The 16,255-nt window shown below is 44.1% G+C and overlaps 1 protein-coding gene and 1 non-coding gene across 2 annotated transcripts in view; one reads left to right on the top strand and one right to left on the bottom strand.

The window, feature by feature from the left end:
- LOC116597160 (cytochrome P450 20A1) overlaps positions 1-10,549 on the bottom strand; it is a 60,600-nt gene extending 50,051 nt beyond the window's left edge. The window contains exons 1-3 of the mRNA XM_032354487.1: positions 10,385-10,549; positions 1,422-1,471; positions 518-684 (exon numbers count right to left, since the gene is read on the bottom strand). Coding sequence (XP_032210378.1) covers positions 518-684; positions 1,422-1,471; positions 10,385-10,456 — 289 coding nt within the window. The 5' untranslated portion in view covers positions 10,457-10,549. The remainder of the gene's footprint in view (positions 1-517; positions 685-1,421; positions 1,472-10,384) is intronic.
- A 4,903-nt stretch (positions 10,550-15,452) lies between these two features.
- LOC116597971 lies at positions 15,453-15,559 on the top strand. The gene has a single exon (XR_004288884.1). It is a non-coding gene; the product is annotated as a U6 spliceosomal RNA (small nuclear RNA).
- Positions 15,560-16,255: the final 696 nt, after the last annotated feature.

Genomic DNA, 16,255 nt, shown 5'->3' with positions numbered 1-16,255 from the left:
TGATGTAAAGAGTAAGGCAGGGATGCAGATTCATTTTTCCCCAATAGCTAACCAGTTTTCCCAAACCATAAAATGCTCTCTTTATCATGTATCCTTGGTTTGTCTACTGGACTACCTACTCTATTTCATCAATCTGTCTAGTCTTACAAGATTCTTTAAATTAATCTAGGTTTATAGCACATTGCTCTGCCTGATAGTATAAGTATTCCCCTCATTAATATTCTTTTCTAGATGTTTCCTACAGAAGCACCCTGGAACTATTTAAAAAAAAAAAATCCTGTTGGAATTTACATTGGGATTCTACTGCATATACCTATAAATTGAAGGAAAAAAATAATTATTTTATAGTACTTTGCCTTAAATAAGATAAGGACCTTAGCATAATGCCTACCACATAATATAAAGCAGTCAATAAATGTTATCTCTTCTTACCCATGAACAATGTATGGCTCTTCATTTACAGATGTTTATTCTTAAGAGATAAGGATCAACCAATTAGAAAAATAATTAAACTTACATGTCTTATTGGGGTTGATATGCTGCTTCAGTACGTCAACGGTGCCCAAACTAACCACAAGGCGCCTGCCAAACCAGAAGGAGACCACAGGCCCGTATCTCTCATGCAAATTAACCAGGAACTCGTGCAAACTTCCACTATTCACAATATCTGGAAGATTACCATCCCTGAGAAAAGAGCAACATTTGACAAAACAACTTGGAAAAATAAGAAGTTTAACTTGGAAAAGCCAGAAAAACAATAGTTGACTCTGAATTAACTGTGTCAATAGATGAGAGCAGAGGTGCATGAAATGCAAATTACCAAGCTGCTTGGACATATTTTGATCTGGATTTGTCTGATATTTTGAGAATTTGTAACAGTTGAAGCCAAGTAAAGATACACAAGGAACATCTACTCAGACAATAGAAAATGACCCAATTTCTGCAACATCTCATTCTGAGAAAGCAATGAACATCATCCTAGGCTAATTTAAATCATCAACCAGCTATGGCATTCTTTTCTTCTTACCTTCTATCTTATCTTTCTATTTTTAATACTCTCTGGCTAGAGAAAGTGAAAAAATATTTTTTAAGATTTGTGTGTTTTAACCATTTTTAATTAATTAATTAATTAATTGATTTATAAGTAACCTCTACATGCAACATGGGGCTCGAACTCATGACCCTGAGATCAAGAGATGGATGTTCTACTGACTGAACCAGCCAGAAACCCCAAAAGCAATTAAAGTTTTTGATTTATACAGTCCTCCTTTCTGTTAATAAAGTTCAGGCTGTATGCCCAGCGATAAATTTAGAGTACACAAAGGAATTAAATAATCTGTGTAATCTAAAAATAGGTTTTAGTTTTGATACCAAAAATTAAGAGTTAACTCTATTGATTTCCCAGAAAAGTAACTACTCACTTCTCTTCAGTTGGAGTAATCCCCGGGATTCCTGCAGCTTGTCTAGAAGCCTTCAGGAGAAATTTAAAAATAGTTTAGTATAATGATTTGGTATTTAATACATAATTTAGTGTATGATATATAACCATATATCCCATAAGTCAGATGTTTTGCCAAGACATCTGCGGGACCTTAAGTGATGGCTTTCCACCTTGGCTGAATCTCAAGAATTCTTTCTATATTAAAATACAAAAAATGGGTGTGTATTTAAAAGAATAATCTTTTTGTTTTAAAGATTTTTTTTAAATTTATTTATTTGACAGACAGAGATCACAAGGAGGCAGAGAGAGAGAGAGAGAGAGAGAGGAGGAAGCAGGCTCCCCACTGAGCAGAGAGCCTGATGCGGGGATGGATCCCAGAACCCTGGGACCATGACCTGAGCCAAAGGCAGAGGCTTTAACACACTGAGCCACCCAGGTAGCCCTAAAAGAATAATCTTAATACCCTTTCTGTGTCAATTAAATTAACAAGTTTGAAAAATTTAATATCCATTCTAATCAACAAATACATAATTAAGCACTTTTTAAAATTGTTTTCCTGAGTCTATATATGATCCCATCTGTCTTAGTTTTTTAAAAAAGCCATGCTTACAACAGACTCCTTCCTAAAATAGTTCTTTTTCTAGTCTAAGAATTTACCAAAATACAATATGATATTCATCTTTTGCTTTAATGTAGTCATTACTGTGAGGGTCAGATAGTCAGTGAGGTGTGTGGCATACAAACAAGTTAACAAAATAATTTACAGCTAATTGTTCAAGTAACAACCTCTAAGAAATGAACTGGGGGAAAGTTTGGGGAATTTTAGTATTTTAAAATTTTGTACTGGGTTTACAGTTGCTTTGTTTTGGGATCAGTGTTATTTTTTTATGTAATTTTATGACAGTCATATTATTCTCTTTTTTTAAAACATTTTTTTGAATATTTTATTTATTTATCTGAGAGAGAGAGACACAGCGAGAGAGGGAATACAAGCAGGGGGAGTGAGAGAAGGAGAAGCAGGTTCCCCACTGAGCAGGGAGCCCGATGTGGGGCGATGTGGGGCTCGATCTCAGGATGCTGGGATCACGACCCGAGCCGAAGGCAGATGCTTAATGACTGAGCCATCCAGGCACCCCAACAGTCATATTATTCTTATAATTGTAAGATTTTTTACAAAATAATTTTAAATAAATACTTACAGAAACAATAACCTAAAATATTTACTCCAGAATCAATTCTGAATTTTGTCAGTGATTTTGATTAATACTAATCAGAGTTTACCTATCTGGCATTCTGCCCTTTTCTACCTAATTAACATTATAAAAGTAAATGAACAGTGTTTCTTTATTTGAACACTTTTTACAAATATTTTAATGAAAGGAAAATATTTATTTTTTTAAATTTTAATTCCAGTATCGTTAACATACAGTGTTCCATTAGTTTCAGGTGTACAACATAGTGATTCAACATTTTTTTTTTTTTTTAAGATTTATCTGAGAGAGAAAGAGGGGGCACCGCAGGCATGCGCACAAAGTTGAAGAGGGGAGGGAGGGAGTCTCCAGCAGACTCCACACTGATTGGGCAGCCTGATGTGGGGCTCCATCTCACAACCCTGAGATCATGACCTGAGCCAAAACGAAGAGTCAGACACTTAACCGATGGCTACACTCAGGCGATTCAAGATACTTGAACATTTAAAGGCTAAACTATGTACCATCATGTAGCTGAAATTGCTTAATCATTTTCCTACTACACTGCTACTAAACATCTGACAGTTTCTTTTCTTTCTTTTGTTTTTTTCATTAATATAAGTAGTTCTAGAAAAATCTTTGTACGACTTTACTTTTTTCCTCCTTTGGGGTAGGTATGCCAAAAGAGAAATACTAGATTGACTGGTATTAATTGAAGAGTTTTACTCTTTCCGCTAAATACTACAAAAACGCTATCTAGATACCAGTATGTGTAACTTGTATTTAACTGATAACAGTTAAATCCACACTGTATTTTGTCCCACAGTCTCATCAATGATAGAACCTTGTCAAGTTTAATATAAATAGAAGGGAAAAGGATGGAAAGAACTCCATAATTAGAAAGAAATAAAGTCAGCAGTAGAAAAAAAAAAAAAAAAACCCTACCTTTTTTTTCCAGGCTAAAATTACTAATGACAAAACACGTTTCTTGATTTGTCTTCAAACAGGACAGATTGATAACATTCATCAACTATCTCTTCTTCCTGAAATCCCACTAAATGGAAGTGAAAAAATTAAAAAGGAGAAAACAAGGATAAAGAGAATGGAAGTGGAACAATTCAACACATTTTCTGAAAGTGTTAAGCTGTTGGAGAAGTGACTAACGGACATTGTAGAGGTCTCTTCTGGGGGTCTGCAGAGGAGAAAGGCGAATTCCTACAAGAAGCAATCAGATTTGCTTTCAGTAACTAAAAGACAGGGTAAGACACAAGGCAAGTCATAGACTCTAACAATTCTTGAGAAGCTGGTGTACAGATCCCTTAGACACCTTAGATGTCTTTCTCCATTCCTGTGATCACCATCCTTCTAGAAGGAGACTTCAAGACTTCAGACTCAGGAGATACAGGCCGGGGGCGGGGGGGGGCGGGGGGAAACAGCCCCTATAATTCTAAGGGAAAATTATTTCCAACCTAGAATTTTATACGAAGCCAAACTAGTATTGAAGAGTATAACTTGAACAGAAATATTTTCAAACAAGCTAGGTCTCATAAGATGTATTTTCCATGCACATGTCTTTAGGAAGCCTCTGGAAAATTATGAGCTGCAGCACATATAGGAAGTGAAATAAGAAAGAAACGTGGGGCATGTAGGAAATAGGTTATAGAAACACAGATGAAGAGAATATCCACTATGATAGTAAAAGGACAACAGCTGAACTGAAAGAGACTGTAACCAATACCAACTGGGAAAGGATGATGGAAAGCTCCAGAATGGGTATCTTCACGGGAAAGAAAACGCAACTGATGTCTTTGAATATCTAGGCAACTTCACAAAGTGGTGTTATGACAGAAATGTTTAAATATGTGGAAATGTTGAAATATTTGGAAAAAAACTTCTGATAGGCAAGAGTGAATAAACTCTAACGATGTGGAAATACTAGTACAATCCCTCCCCAACAAGTCTAATACTGGCTTCTACAACTCCAGCCAACTGGAAGAAGGAGCCTTAGAAGTCTGTATATACTGTGGATAAATGGCTCCTGTAGCAACCTCTATGCTTCACCAGCAAAAATGAAGCATGAGGGGCCCCTGGGTGGCTCAGTGGGTAAAAGCCTCTGCCTTTGGCTCGGGTCATGATCCCAGGGTCCTGGGATCGAGCCCAACATCAGGCTCTCTGCTCAGTGGGCAACCTGCTTCCCCCTCTCTCTCTGCCTGCCTCTCTGCCTACTTGTGATCTCTGTCTGTCAAATAAATAAATTAAAAAAAAAATTTTTAATGAAGCATGAACCCCAGAATTCCAGGTAAAATGCTCTCCTACCCTTTACAACATTCACATCTGCCAGATGGCTAAATTGATAAGAGGGATCCCCAAACTGGCATGCACCCAGACAAGACCCAGCAAAACTTCCATCCCCCCAATTCATAACCTCACCACTGCCATGTGTCTTGAGACGACCCAGAATGCTATTATGACCTTTTCCTTATTGATATTAGGCACCAATGAAGGCCAAGACCACCATCCCCAGGTCCTCCCTCATCCCGCAGACTCCTGTTCCTACGGAAGTTTATCCTCTTCCCAGATCTATCTCTCCTCTACTCACGTACCTAGCTCAGCAACATTCCCATGGTCATTCCCATGGTCATACATTAGAATTGGCGGGGGGCAGCCAAAATTTATTCTTCAATGAGAGAGACAGCGTCAGCAGGTAAAGCTACAGAGGTTTCTCCACAGAGCACACATTCACAAGGGCATTATTTGCTTAACAGTGAGAAAGCCTCTGGTGTATTCTCTGTAACAATATCCATTTCACAGTTTAAACAGGTACTAGCATTGTGTTCACTTACAGTTCCAGGAGGAAAGGCACAACGTGGCAAAAAAAAACCCTTTTTTTTTTAGATCTTAAAGTCAGGTGCAATAACACAGGCAAACTTTTGATAATAGTTTTTTAAAAAAAGATTTTATTTATTTATTTGACAGAGATCACAAGTAGGCAGAGAAGAGGGCAGAGAGGGAGGAAGGGAAGCAGGCTCCCTGCTGAGCAGAGAGCCCAATTCGGGGCTTGATCCCAGGACCCTGGGATCATGACCCAAGCTGAAGGCAGAGGCTTTAACCACCGAGCCACCCAGGTGCCCCTTGATAATAGTTTTGATCCACTTTTCCACAGAGGGAGATTTCTCCACTCAGAAATTAAGGTCCTGAGGCGCATGGGTGGCTCAGCCATTAAGCGGCTGCCTTTGGCTCTGGTCATGATCCCAGGTTCTGGAATCAAGTCCCACATTGGGCTTCCTGCTCAGTGTGGGAAGGGAACAGTGGAAGAGAAGCCTGCTTCTCTCTCTCCCACTCCCCTTGCTTGAGTCCCTCTCTGTGTCTCTCTGTCAAATAAATAAAAAAAAATTTAAAAAAAAGAAAGAAATTAAGGTCCTTCTCTCTCCTTCCTTGTTAAAACATTAGAGGATGTTTCATCATTACATATACAAAAATGGGGGAGTTTAAAAAAAAAAAAAAAAGAATCATGAAAATATCTTAAATAATCAGCTGCTCCCACCACACATCAACTCAGGTTTAAGACAGGGCATCAGGGGCGCCTGGGTGGCTCAGTGGGTTATAAAGCCTCTGCCTTCAGCTGAGGTCATGATCTCAGGGTCCTGGGATCGAGCCCCATGTCAGGCTCTCTACTCAGTGGGGAGCCTGCTTCCTCCTCTCTCTCTGCCTGCCTCTCTGTCTACTTGTGGTCTCTGTCTGTCAAATAAATAAATAAAAATCTTAAAAAAAAAAAAAAAAAAGACAGGGCATCAGAAGTCTTCGGCGGTCAGAAAAAGAGGAAAACAGGCACTATGGCTACAAAAATAGAAAACCAAGTAGATAAATTAAAGCTTTTATGGCTTCCCTGTTTCAACTTTGTAGGCTTCATGCAATACTCAAGAACAATCTTCATAATAATTTGGCATAAGCTGCACCAAGGACATTTTTGTACAAATTAGTATGTGAACCCGTGAAAAATATGCCCTTCCATGAGTTTCTTCAAGAATGAAATCCCGGGGGGGGGGGGTGGAGAAAGAATGAAATCCCAGGGGCACCTGGTGGCTCAGTGGGTTAAGCCTCTGCCTTCGGCTCAGGTCATGATCCCGGAGTCCTGGGATTGAGTCCCAACATCGGGCTCTCTGCTCAGCAGGGAGCCTGCTTCCTCCTCTCTCTCTGCCTGCCTCTCTGCCTACTTGTGATCTCTGTCAGTCAAATAAATAAATAAAATCTTTGGGAAAAAAAAGAATGAAATCCCAGTTCTTCAACTGAGCAGCCACTGATGAACCAAATTAAGTCACCGCTCAGGTGCCCACCCCTCCTGGCGGCTGAGGAAGAAGACATCTGGAAAGCAGAGTACACCAGCACTGTATTGTACAGTGAACTGTATTTAAATAAGCAGCAACAACACTGACTCCCTAAGGACTAAAATTAGTCCCATTTGCCCCAGGCCTCTAGGTCTCTTCTTAACATAGCAGTCAAAATGATTTTTTTTTAAATTTAACTAGTAAAACGAAATTTCAATTCCCTTACATTTAAAATGTCACTCTTCTGTTGAAACCCGCCAGCGCTTATCTCAGAATAAAAGCCAAGTGCATAAACTAGCCTGCAACAAAAATCTGCCCTTCCTCCCCATCATTCTAACAGACTAGTCTCTCCCTCCCTCCACTCCAGCCACACTAGTACTCTTGTTTTCCTGTAAAATACTAGTTTGGTTCCCCCTGAAGATGTGCATTTGCTATTCTCTTCGTCTGGAATGCTTTCCCAGATAGCGAAAAGCCTTGTTCCCTCATCCCCTTCAGGTCTCCGCTCAAAGTTCTCCTTATCTCTTGACCATCCTACTTTTTCTTTTAATTCCACTATAATTAACATACAGCGTAGTATTAGCTTCCGGGGGACCATACAGTGACAACACGTCTATGTAACACCTGGTGCTCATCACAGCTGTAATCCTTCATCCCCATCACCTATCTGACTCCTCCCCGCCCACCTCCCTTTCTGGTATCCATCAGTTCTCCATAGTTCAAAGTCTCTTTCTTGGGACGCCTGGGTGGCTCAGTTGGTTGGACGATTGCCTTCAGCTCAGGTCGTGATCCCGGAGTCCCAGGATCGAGTCCCGCATCGGGCTCCCAGCTCCATGGGGAGTCTGCTTCTCCCTCTGACCTTCTCCTCGCTCATGCTCTCTCTCACTGTCTCTCTCTCTCAAATAAATAAATTTAAAAAAAAATTCTTTCTTGGTTTATCTTTTTTCCCCCCTTTGTTCATTTATTTTGTTTCCTAAATGCCACCTATGAGAGAAACCATATGGTATTTGTCTTTTTCTGACTTACTTCACTTAGCATTATACTCTCTAGCTCCAGCCAGGTCATTGCAAAGGGCAAGAGTCCGTTCTTTTTTATGACTGAATAATATTTCATTGTGTGTATATACATAGCTTTTTTTTTTTTTTTTTTTTTTTTAAAGATTTTATTTATTTATTTGACAGAGAGAAATTACAAGTACACTGAGAGGCAGGCAGAGAGAGAGAGAGAAGGAAGCAGGCTCCCTGCCGAGCAGAGAGCCCGATGCGGGACTCGATCCCAGGACCCTGAGATCATGACCTGAGCCGAAGGCAGCGGCTTAACCCACTGAGCCACCCAGGCGCCCTATACATAGCTTTATCTACTCATCTACCGATGGACACCTGTGATGCGTCCATAAATCGGCTATTATAAATAATGCTGTTACAGAACAGAGGCGCGTGTATCCTCTTCACTAGTGTTTTTGCTTTTGGGGAGTAAATATCCAGGAGTGCAATAACTAAATCACAGCGTAGTTCTACACAAGAAAGAAGTGTTGGCAAGGATGTGGAGAAAAAGGCACCCTCTGGCACTGCTGGTGGGAATGAAAGCTAGTGTGGCCACTGTGGAAAACACTACAAAGTTTCCTTAAAAAACAACTGAGCGGGGACGCCTGGGTGGCTCAGTTGTTTAAGCAGCTGCGTTCGGCTCAGGTCATGATCCCAGCGTCCTGGGATCGAGTCCCACATCCGGCTCCTTGCTCAGCAGGGAGCCTGCTTCTCCCTCTGCCTCTGCCTGCCACTCTGCCTGCCTGTGCTCGCTCTCTCCCCCTCTCTCTCTCTGACCGTTGTACTTGAAACTGACCGACGCTTCCAGATGCCTTCTGGAAACAACCCTACCTGTCACCAACCTTATTTTGCTCCATTATACTTAACACTAAAACACTGTCTGTGTGGGGAGGGTATGTGCTATGGTGAGTGCTGTGAAGTGTGTCAACCTGGCGATTCACAGACCTGTGCCCTTGGGGCTAATAATACATCATATGCTAATTTTTTAAAATACTGTGTGTGTTTTCTGTTTATCTATTTCCTCTCACCCGAATACACATTCCGTGAGTCAAGAATTTCCTGCCTGGCTGTTCACTGCTGCAGCCCCAGCACACGGAACCCTACTTGGCACACGTATTTGGCTGAAATAAAGTGTTGTTTTCTATTAACGAATCAAAGGACAGTGTCATTCATAGATTATCAAAAACTCAAGATCTGGAGCCATGAAAGGCTTAGTCTCTCAGGAATGGGTTGGGGGGGGACAAAAAAAGGCCCTGGATGTTCCGGATTGTGTAGCTGCAATATTCCAGCCTGATCCGTGTGCCGGCTCTGGAAGGAACACTGAAGGTGTTCGGTCATTATCAGCGAGGCGTGCTCGGCAGCTTTAGAACTTTTTCCACAAAAACACCCCCTTGTTTTGTTTGACGGCTCCGGGGCGCCTGGGTGGCTCAGTGGGTTAAAGCCTCTGGCTTCTGCTCAGGTCATGGTCCCAGGGTCCAGGGTCGTGGGATCGAGCCCCGCATCCGGCTCTCTGCTCAGCAGGGAGCCTGCTTCCTCCTCTCTCTCTGCCTGCCTCTCTGCCTACTTGTGATCTCTGCCTGTCAAATAAATAAATATAATCTTAAAAAAAAAAAAGAGAGAGAGAGATGACCGCTCCCCTACCGGCTCCTTTCGTTCTCAGAATCACTCTCGGGGGCCCACAAAGGCAAGCCGAGAAAGAGGCTGGGAAGAGACTCGGAGCCGAGGCGCGGCCGCTCCGTCGGACTCACGCACTAACCCACCGTAACGCTCACGGCCCAGCTCCGCGGGCCGCCGAGGCCCTGCAAAGAGCAAGCCCGGCCCGGGCCTTGAGGACTTCGGGTTTCAGTCGTTACGGCGGGAAAGATGGACGGCAAAGGCAGCCGCTGCACAAAATGCTGGGAGAATCCTCGGGGAAGGACCAAGGAGTGGAGCGTCCTCCAGTTTCCTCGCAGACGCACTGGAAAACGTGATTTGGGTTGGGCAGAGTTACCGCCGAGAAGCCACCCAAGAGTACTTCTCGCGCGGACGGTAACCGAGGCGGGGCGACTCCGGGAGCAGGGAGGCAGGCCCCGGGGGCAGGGAGGCAGGCGCCGGGGGCCGGGCCTGAGAACCCGAGCGGCCACGCGCTCTGGACCTCTCGGCGCCGGAGGGGCCGTGGGGCCGCCCACGCCGCTCGCCTCTGCCTCTCCGCGCTGCCCGCGCGCCCGCGGAGCGTCCCTCGCTCGGGAGCTGCCCCCGCGCGGAGCCGGAGCGGAGCGGGAGCGGCAGCGGGAACCCTCCCCTCGGGCCCGCCCCCTGCGGCCCGCCGTGGGCAGAGCGACGTGGACGCGGGAAAACACAGAGGCTGGGGACGGCGGCCAGAGCCCCCGAGGCCCCGACGGCGGTTACCGGGTAGAGGTAGAGCACCGCGGCCACCAACGCCAGCAGGAAGGTAACGGCGAAGATCGCGAAGTCCAACATGGTTCTTCCGCCCGGGAGCCACGTCTCGGATCCCGCGCTCGGGCAGCAGCGCCTCGGCCTGGCCCGCGGCGCCGAATGGGCGTGTGGGCGGAGACGCCCGGCGAGACCGGCGAGCCAATGGGTCGCCGGGGGCGGGGCCGGGCCGGGCGGGGCCGACGGGGAGAGCAATGGAGCGCCGAGGGCGGGCGGCCGGGCTGGGGCCGCACCGCCGGGCGGAGGGGACGGCCGCCGCGGCTTCGGAACACGCCCACGCCTTGGGGGGTCGGAACCGCCCGGGAAAGCCGAGTCCCGGCTCCTCACGCACGTTTGCGGTTACTCTCGCTCTGCCCCGACCAACACTTGTCCCCGTGGTTTAAATGAAAACCCGTAAACCGGAGATTCTCACGCTGCGGCCCCCGGAGCACCAGCACCCACAGCAGCCCCCGGGGAATTTGCTAGAAACGCTGATCTCTCTACCTTATCCCAGACCTACAGGCTCGGACTCCGGGAGCGAGGGCGTGTGTGTTCTGGAACAAAGCTGTGGTCATCCGTGAGAACCGCCGACCCAAGTGAACCCGGACTGGGGAGTGTCAGAGTCCAGCTCTGGTGGAGGCTCCTTGTTCCGCGAAGGAACTTCTGTGAAGCACTCATAGTGGGGCTCCCAGACGCTTCCTCGGGAGTGGAGCCGCCGACTGCTCAGGGACGGGGTCCTCACGCTAGAGCTGCAGTAAATTGGAATTTCTAAGGTTCCATCTCCTTCCTGTAAAACAGTGGAAATACTACGACACAGAGTGGCCCGCAGGAATAAATCGGATATTTTATGAGAAGTTCTTAGCACAGCTCCTGGCAAAATGCTCGTTAGTATTTAGCATAAAAATACCCTAAGATCCCTCTTCTTCTTCTTTTTTATTTTTTTAAGGTTTTATTTATTTATTTGACAGATTGATCACAAGTGGGCAGAGAGAGGGGGCGGAAGCAGGCTCTCCACTAAGCAGAGAGCCCCATTCGGGGCTCCATGCCAGGACCCTGAGATCATGACCTGAGCCAAAGGCAGAGGCTTAACCCCATGAGCCACCCAGGCGCCCCTCTGATCCCTCTTCTTTCTCATAAGTTTTAATTATGGACAATGTAAGGCAAAGCCCGTTAGTTACTGGTGCTCCATTTTGTGACCGCGTCCTAAAAGTACAGGTTTTTTTTTTTTAAGATTTTATTTATTTATTTGACAGACAGAGATCACAAGTAGGCAGAGAGAGAGGAGGAAGCAGGCTCCCCGCTGAGCAGAGAGCCGGATGTGGGGCTGGAACCCAGGACCCTGAGATCATGACCTGAGCCAAAGGCAGAGGCTTTAACCCACTGAGCCACCCAGGCGTCCCTAAAAGTACAGATTTTATAGTTTTAACGGCATAAAGTCTGTCTCTCTCTCTGTCTCTCTTTCTCTCTCACACACACACACGCAGCGATTTGGTAAGGGAAATCATTCGAGATTGCATTTTAGAATGCCTTTGTCTTCGGCTCAGGTCAAGATCCCAGAGTCCTGGGATAGAGCCCCACATCAGGCTCTCTGCTCAGCAGGGAGCCTGCTTCCTCCTCTCTCTGCCTGCCTCTCTGCCTACTTGTGATCTCTGTCAAATAAATAAAAAACTTTAAAAAAAAAAGATTTCAATTTTTAAATAAAGTATTTCAAAATTTAAATTTTCAAAACTTTTTATCTTTTTAAGATTTCATTTATTTATTTGACAGGGAGAGAACAAAAGCGGGGAGGGAAAGCGAGAAGCAGACTCCCTGTTGAGCCTAAACTCCCATTGGCGGGGTGGGGGGGGTAGGGGAGGGTGGGGGGGTGCCCTAAGGCCGGATCTTTTTTTTTTTTTTTTTTAGATTTCTTTTCAGCAGTAACAGTATTCATTGTTTTTGCACCACACCCAGTGTTCCATGCAACCAGTGCCCTCTCCAATACCCACCACCTGGTACCCCAACCTCCCACCACCCCCTTCAAAACCCTCAGATTGTTTTTCAGAGTCCATAGTCTCTCATGGTTCACCTCCCCTTCCAACTTCCCTCAACTCCCTTCTCCTCTCCATCTCCCCTTGTTCTCCATGCTATTTGTTATGCTCCACAAATAAGTGAAACCATATGATAATTGACTCTCTCTGCTTGACTTATTTCACTCAGCATAATCTCTTCCAGTCCCGTCCATGTTGCTACAAAAGTTGGGTATTCGTCCTTTCTGATGGAGGCATAATACTCCATAGTGTATATGGACCACATCTTCCTTATCCATTCGTCCGTTGAAGGGCATCTTGGTTCTTTCCACAGTTTGGCGACCGTGGCCATTGCTGCTATAAACATTGGGGTACAGATGGCCCTTCTTTTCACTACATCTGTATCTTTGGGGTAAATACCCAGGAGTGCAATGGCAGAGTCATAGGGAAGCTCTATTTTTAATTTCTTGAGGAATCTCCACACTGTTCTCCAAAGTGGCTGTACCAACTTGCATTCTCACCAACAGTGTAAGAGGGTTCCCCTTTCTCCACATCCCCTCCAACACATGTTGTTTCCTGTCTTGCTAATTTTGGCCATTCTAAGTGGTGTAAGGTGGTATCTCTATGTGGTTTTAATTTGAATCTCCCTGATGGCTAGTGATGATGAACACTTTTTCATGTGTCTGATAGCCATTTGTATGTCTTCAGTGGAGAAGTGTCTGTTCATATCTTCTGCCCATTTTTTAATATGATTGTCTGTTTTGTGTGTGTTGAGTTGAGGAGTTCTTTATAGATCCTGAATATCAACCTTTTGTCTGTACTGTCATTTGCAAATATCTTATCCCAAGGCCTACTCTTAACTGACTGAGCCAGCCAGGTGTCCCTTAAACTCTTAAATATTTCTTCAGGATCAAGTTGTCATTACACTTTTGTTACATAATTGGTTAAACACACACACACACACACACACACACAAAACCCCCACACCAAAAAAAAATTTGATAAAGCAGTAAAAATAAGGAAATTTCCATTGGAAATGCCTCTCTCCAGATGGACAGGCAGTTTTTCAATTAGTTCATGTATTTATGAGTGAATACTGTTTGTTACTAGTATTAGCCATGATTCAATATCAACCTTATTCCTGTTTTTGTTTTAATACATATAAACCCTAAAAAACATTTTTCACAAAAATAATAAGATGGGACACTGTTATAGCAACATTATTTAATTTTTGGCAGTGCTTTTGAGAGACCAAAAATCATATGAAAATATGATTAACTAGGCATATATATATATATATAATTATGTTTATTTTATATTTTTGGTCTGTTACCTCACCTTCACATCTCAATTAGGTCCTCTTTGCATTTTACTGAAAAGAAAGAATTAGAAACATCTTTTTGCCGATTGTTCTCCATTCTCCACCCTCCCCACATATCCTCAGATCATTCTCTGCATTCTTTGCCCTGTATTGTGACTATTGGAGCAAATTCCCACAGACTACACCCCCTGGGCTCCCTTGTAAACTTGCCTCCAGTTGGGTTCCACCAACAGCGAGCATCAATATGCTGAGCCTGAGAAGAAAGCAGGTTTCGAAGCTTCCGTTTTGCTCCTCATCCAGCTCCGAGCCATGTTATCCCGCAGGCGCCTATCCCCGTCTGCCCACAGCTGAGGTAGTCTCCTCCTCCGGTCCTCCAGCCCTCTCGGAGCCACAGTACTATCATTTTCTCTCCTTGACCTCTCAGATCTAGGGCTGATGATGGTTTCCCCTGCTGCTAGTCTCTGCATAGTTTGGCGTCCCTTGTTGGTGTCATAACCTTGCTGACACCCCTGTGCATCATTCCTTCATTAAAACCTTCTGAACCATCTGAGTCAAATACTGTTTTTAAAACAGGAACAGGCCCTTGAAACAAGATGGAATTCTGGGCCAGGTTAAACACATATTTGACAACCTCATGAATGACAGACACCTGCCCTTGATAGTGTGGAATGCAATGGCAACAAGATGATTCAGATTGTCGCTGATGGTGGCATGGGATGGAAGGCCGGTAGGGGACAAAACAATGGGTGGTCACATACCTCTTGATGACAACAGTAGGGATTATGAAAGATTGTGAAGTGGATGGCTATTTCCAACTACATTATAGATCTTACCGAAGGGGAAAAATAAGTTCTCAAAACAAGGTAGAGATGAAGAACCAGAAACCCTCCATGGTGGTATCAAAAGGATTTCCTATCTTGTGCAGCTGCAGGGCTGATACGGCCGAATATCAGACCTAGAATTTAATTGTGCAGGTTATAGGGTTTCGATGCCTAGTTAAAAGCACAACCTTGTAGAGTCTCTTATTCTAAAGTTAGAGCACTGTTGGGAAAGGACTAAGACTCTGCGATCAGGACATTTGGTCAGTGCAAGACACAGCCCAAACCCCAAGTTCCTCTGAACCTCGCTCTCTGTCCTCTTATTAAGGAAGCTGCCTTTTCACACATAAAAATCTTTCAGAAATTTCTCTTTGGTCGGTTATATCACAAGGGGCTGCCTGTCATCCTGAAGAAGAACTCCCATTTCCCCTCGTTATCTCCAGGCCCATAAAGAAAGTTAAACTCCGGGGCGCCTGGGTGGCTCAGTGGGTTAAGCCGCTGCCTTCGGCTCAGGTCATGATCTTGGGGTGCTGGGATCGAGTCCCGCATCGGGTTCTCTGCTCAGCAGGGAGCCTGCTTCCTCCTCTCTCTGCCTGCCTCTCTGCCTACTTGTGATCTCTCTCTGTCAAATAAATAAATAAAATCTTAAAAAAAAAAAAAAGAAAGAAAGAAAGTTAAACTCAAAAAAAAAAAAAAAAAAAGTTAAACTCCTCGTGACCCAGGAAGAGAAACGCCTGTTCAGTTCCTAGAGGGAATAATCCAACATTCTGCTGATGGGGCACCCCCAGCAGAATGGAGGAATTTATTACCGACATTTTTACAATTGCCACCACATCGTGATCATAAAAAGCAGACGACATTTAGTTGGTTTATTATTGCTTTAAAATTCTCTACACACAGCGCTTGCTTCGGCAGCACATATACTAAAATGGGAATGATACAGAGAAAATTAACGTGGCCCTTGGGCAAGGATGACACTCAAATTTGTGAAGTGTTCCATATTTTAAAAAAATAATAAAATAAATTTCTTTACACACAGTGCACCTCCTTTTGTCTGAACCTGGGGAAGAACACTGGCTTATACAGCAAACAAACAGTAAGATCTGTTGCGTCAGAGAGAAACTAGGAAGCATGTACCGGAGTGGATTCTAGGCATATCTGTTTAAAAAGGATAAAACAGTGGTGTCTGATTGGCTCAGTCAGAAGAATACGCAACTTTTGATCTCAGGGTTGTGAGTTCAAGCCCCACGTTGGGTGTACAGATTACTGAGGTAAAAACTTTAAAAACAAATATATATATATATATATATACATATACACATATATATATGTGTATATATATATATAATAGTAAGGGCCAAGTATATTTATATGGTTTCATTCATTCGGGATTTGAGATTTTAGTGTTAGCTTGAGTACCCACCCACCCTCCCCCCATTACTGGATCTGAATATGTGCTTGTTTGGTTAACTGAAGCCTGGATTCAACACTGGCTGAGTCATTCTAGTTGAGATGCTGGCTATACCCCAGCATACTGTTTTATGGGGTCAGCAAACTAAGGATTGTGGGGCCCCATCTATTTTTGTAGATGGAGTTTTATGGGAAGACATTTATTTATTTATGTATTGTCTGTGGCTGCTTTCATGCTACAATGGCAATATTAAGTCGTTGCAACAGAGACCTGATGGCTCTCAAAGCCCGA

The sequence above is a fragment of the Mustela erminea genome, chromosome 8, assembly GCF_009829155.1.
Source record: "Mustela erminea isolate mMusErm1 chromosome 8, mMusErm1.Pri, whole genome shotgun sequence".
Lineage (NCBI taxonomy): Eukaryota > Metazoa > Chordata > Mammalia > Carnivora > Mustelidae > Mustela > Mustela erminea.
The sequence above is the reverse complement of the archived record's forward strand: the minus strand, read 5'-3'. Positions and strand labels throughout refer to the sequence as shown.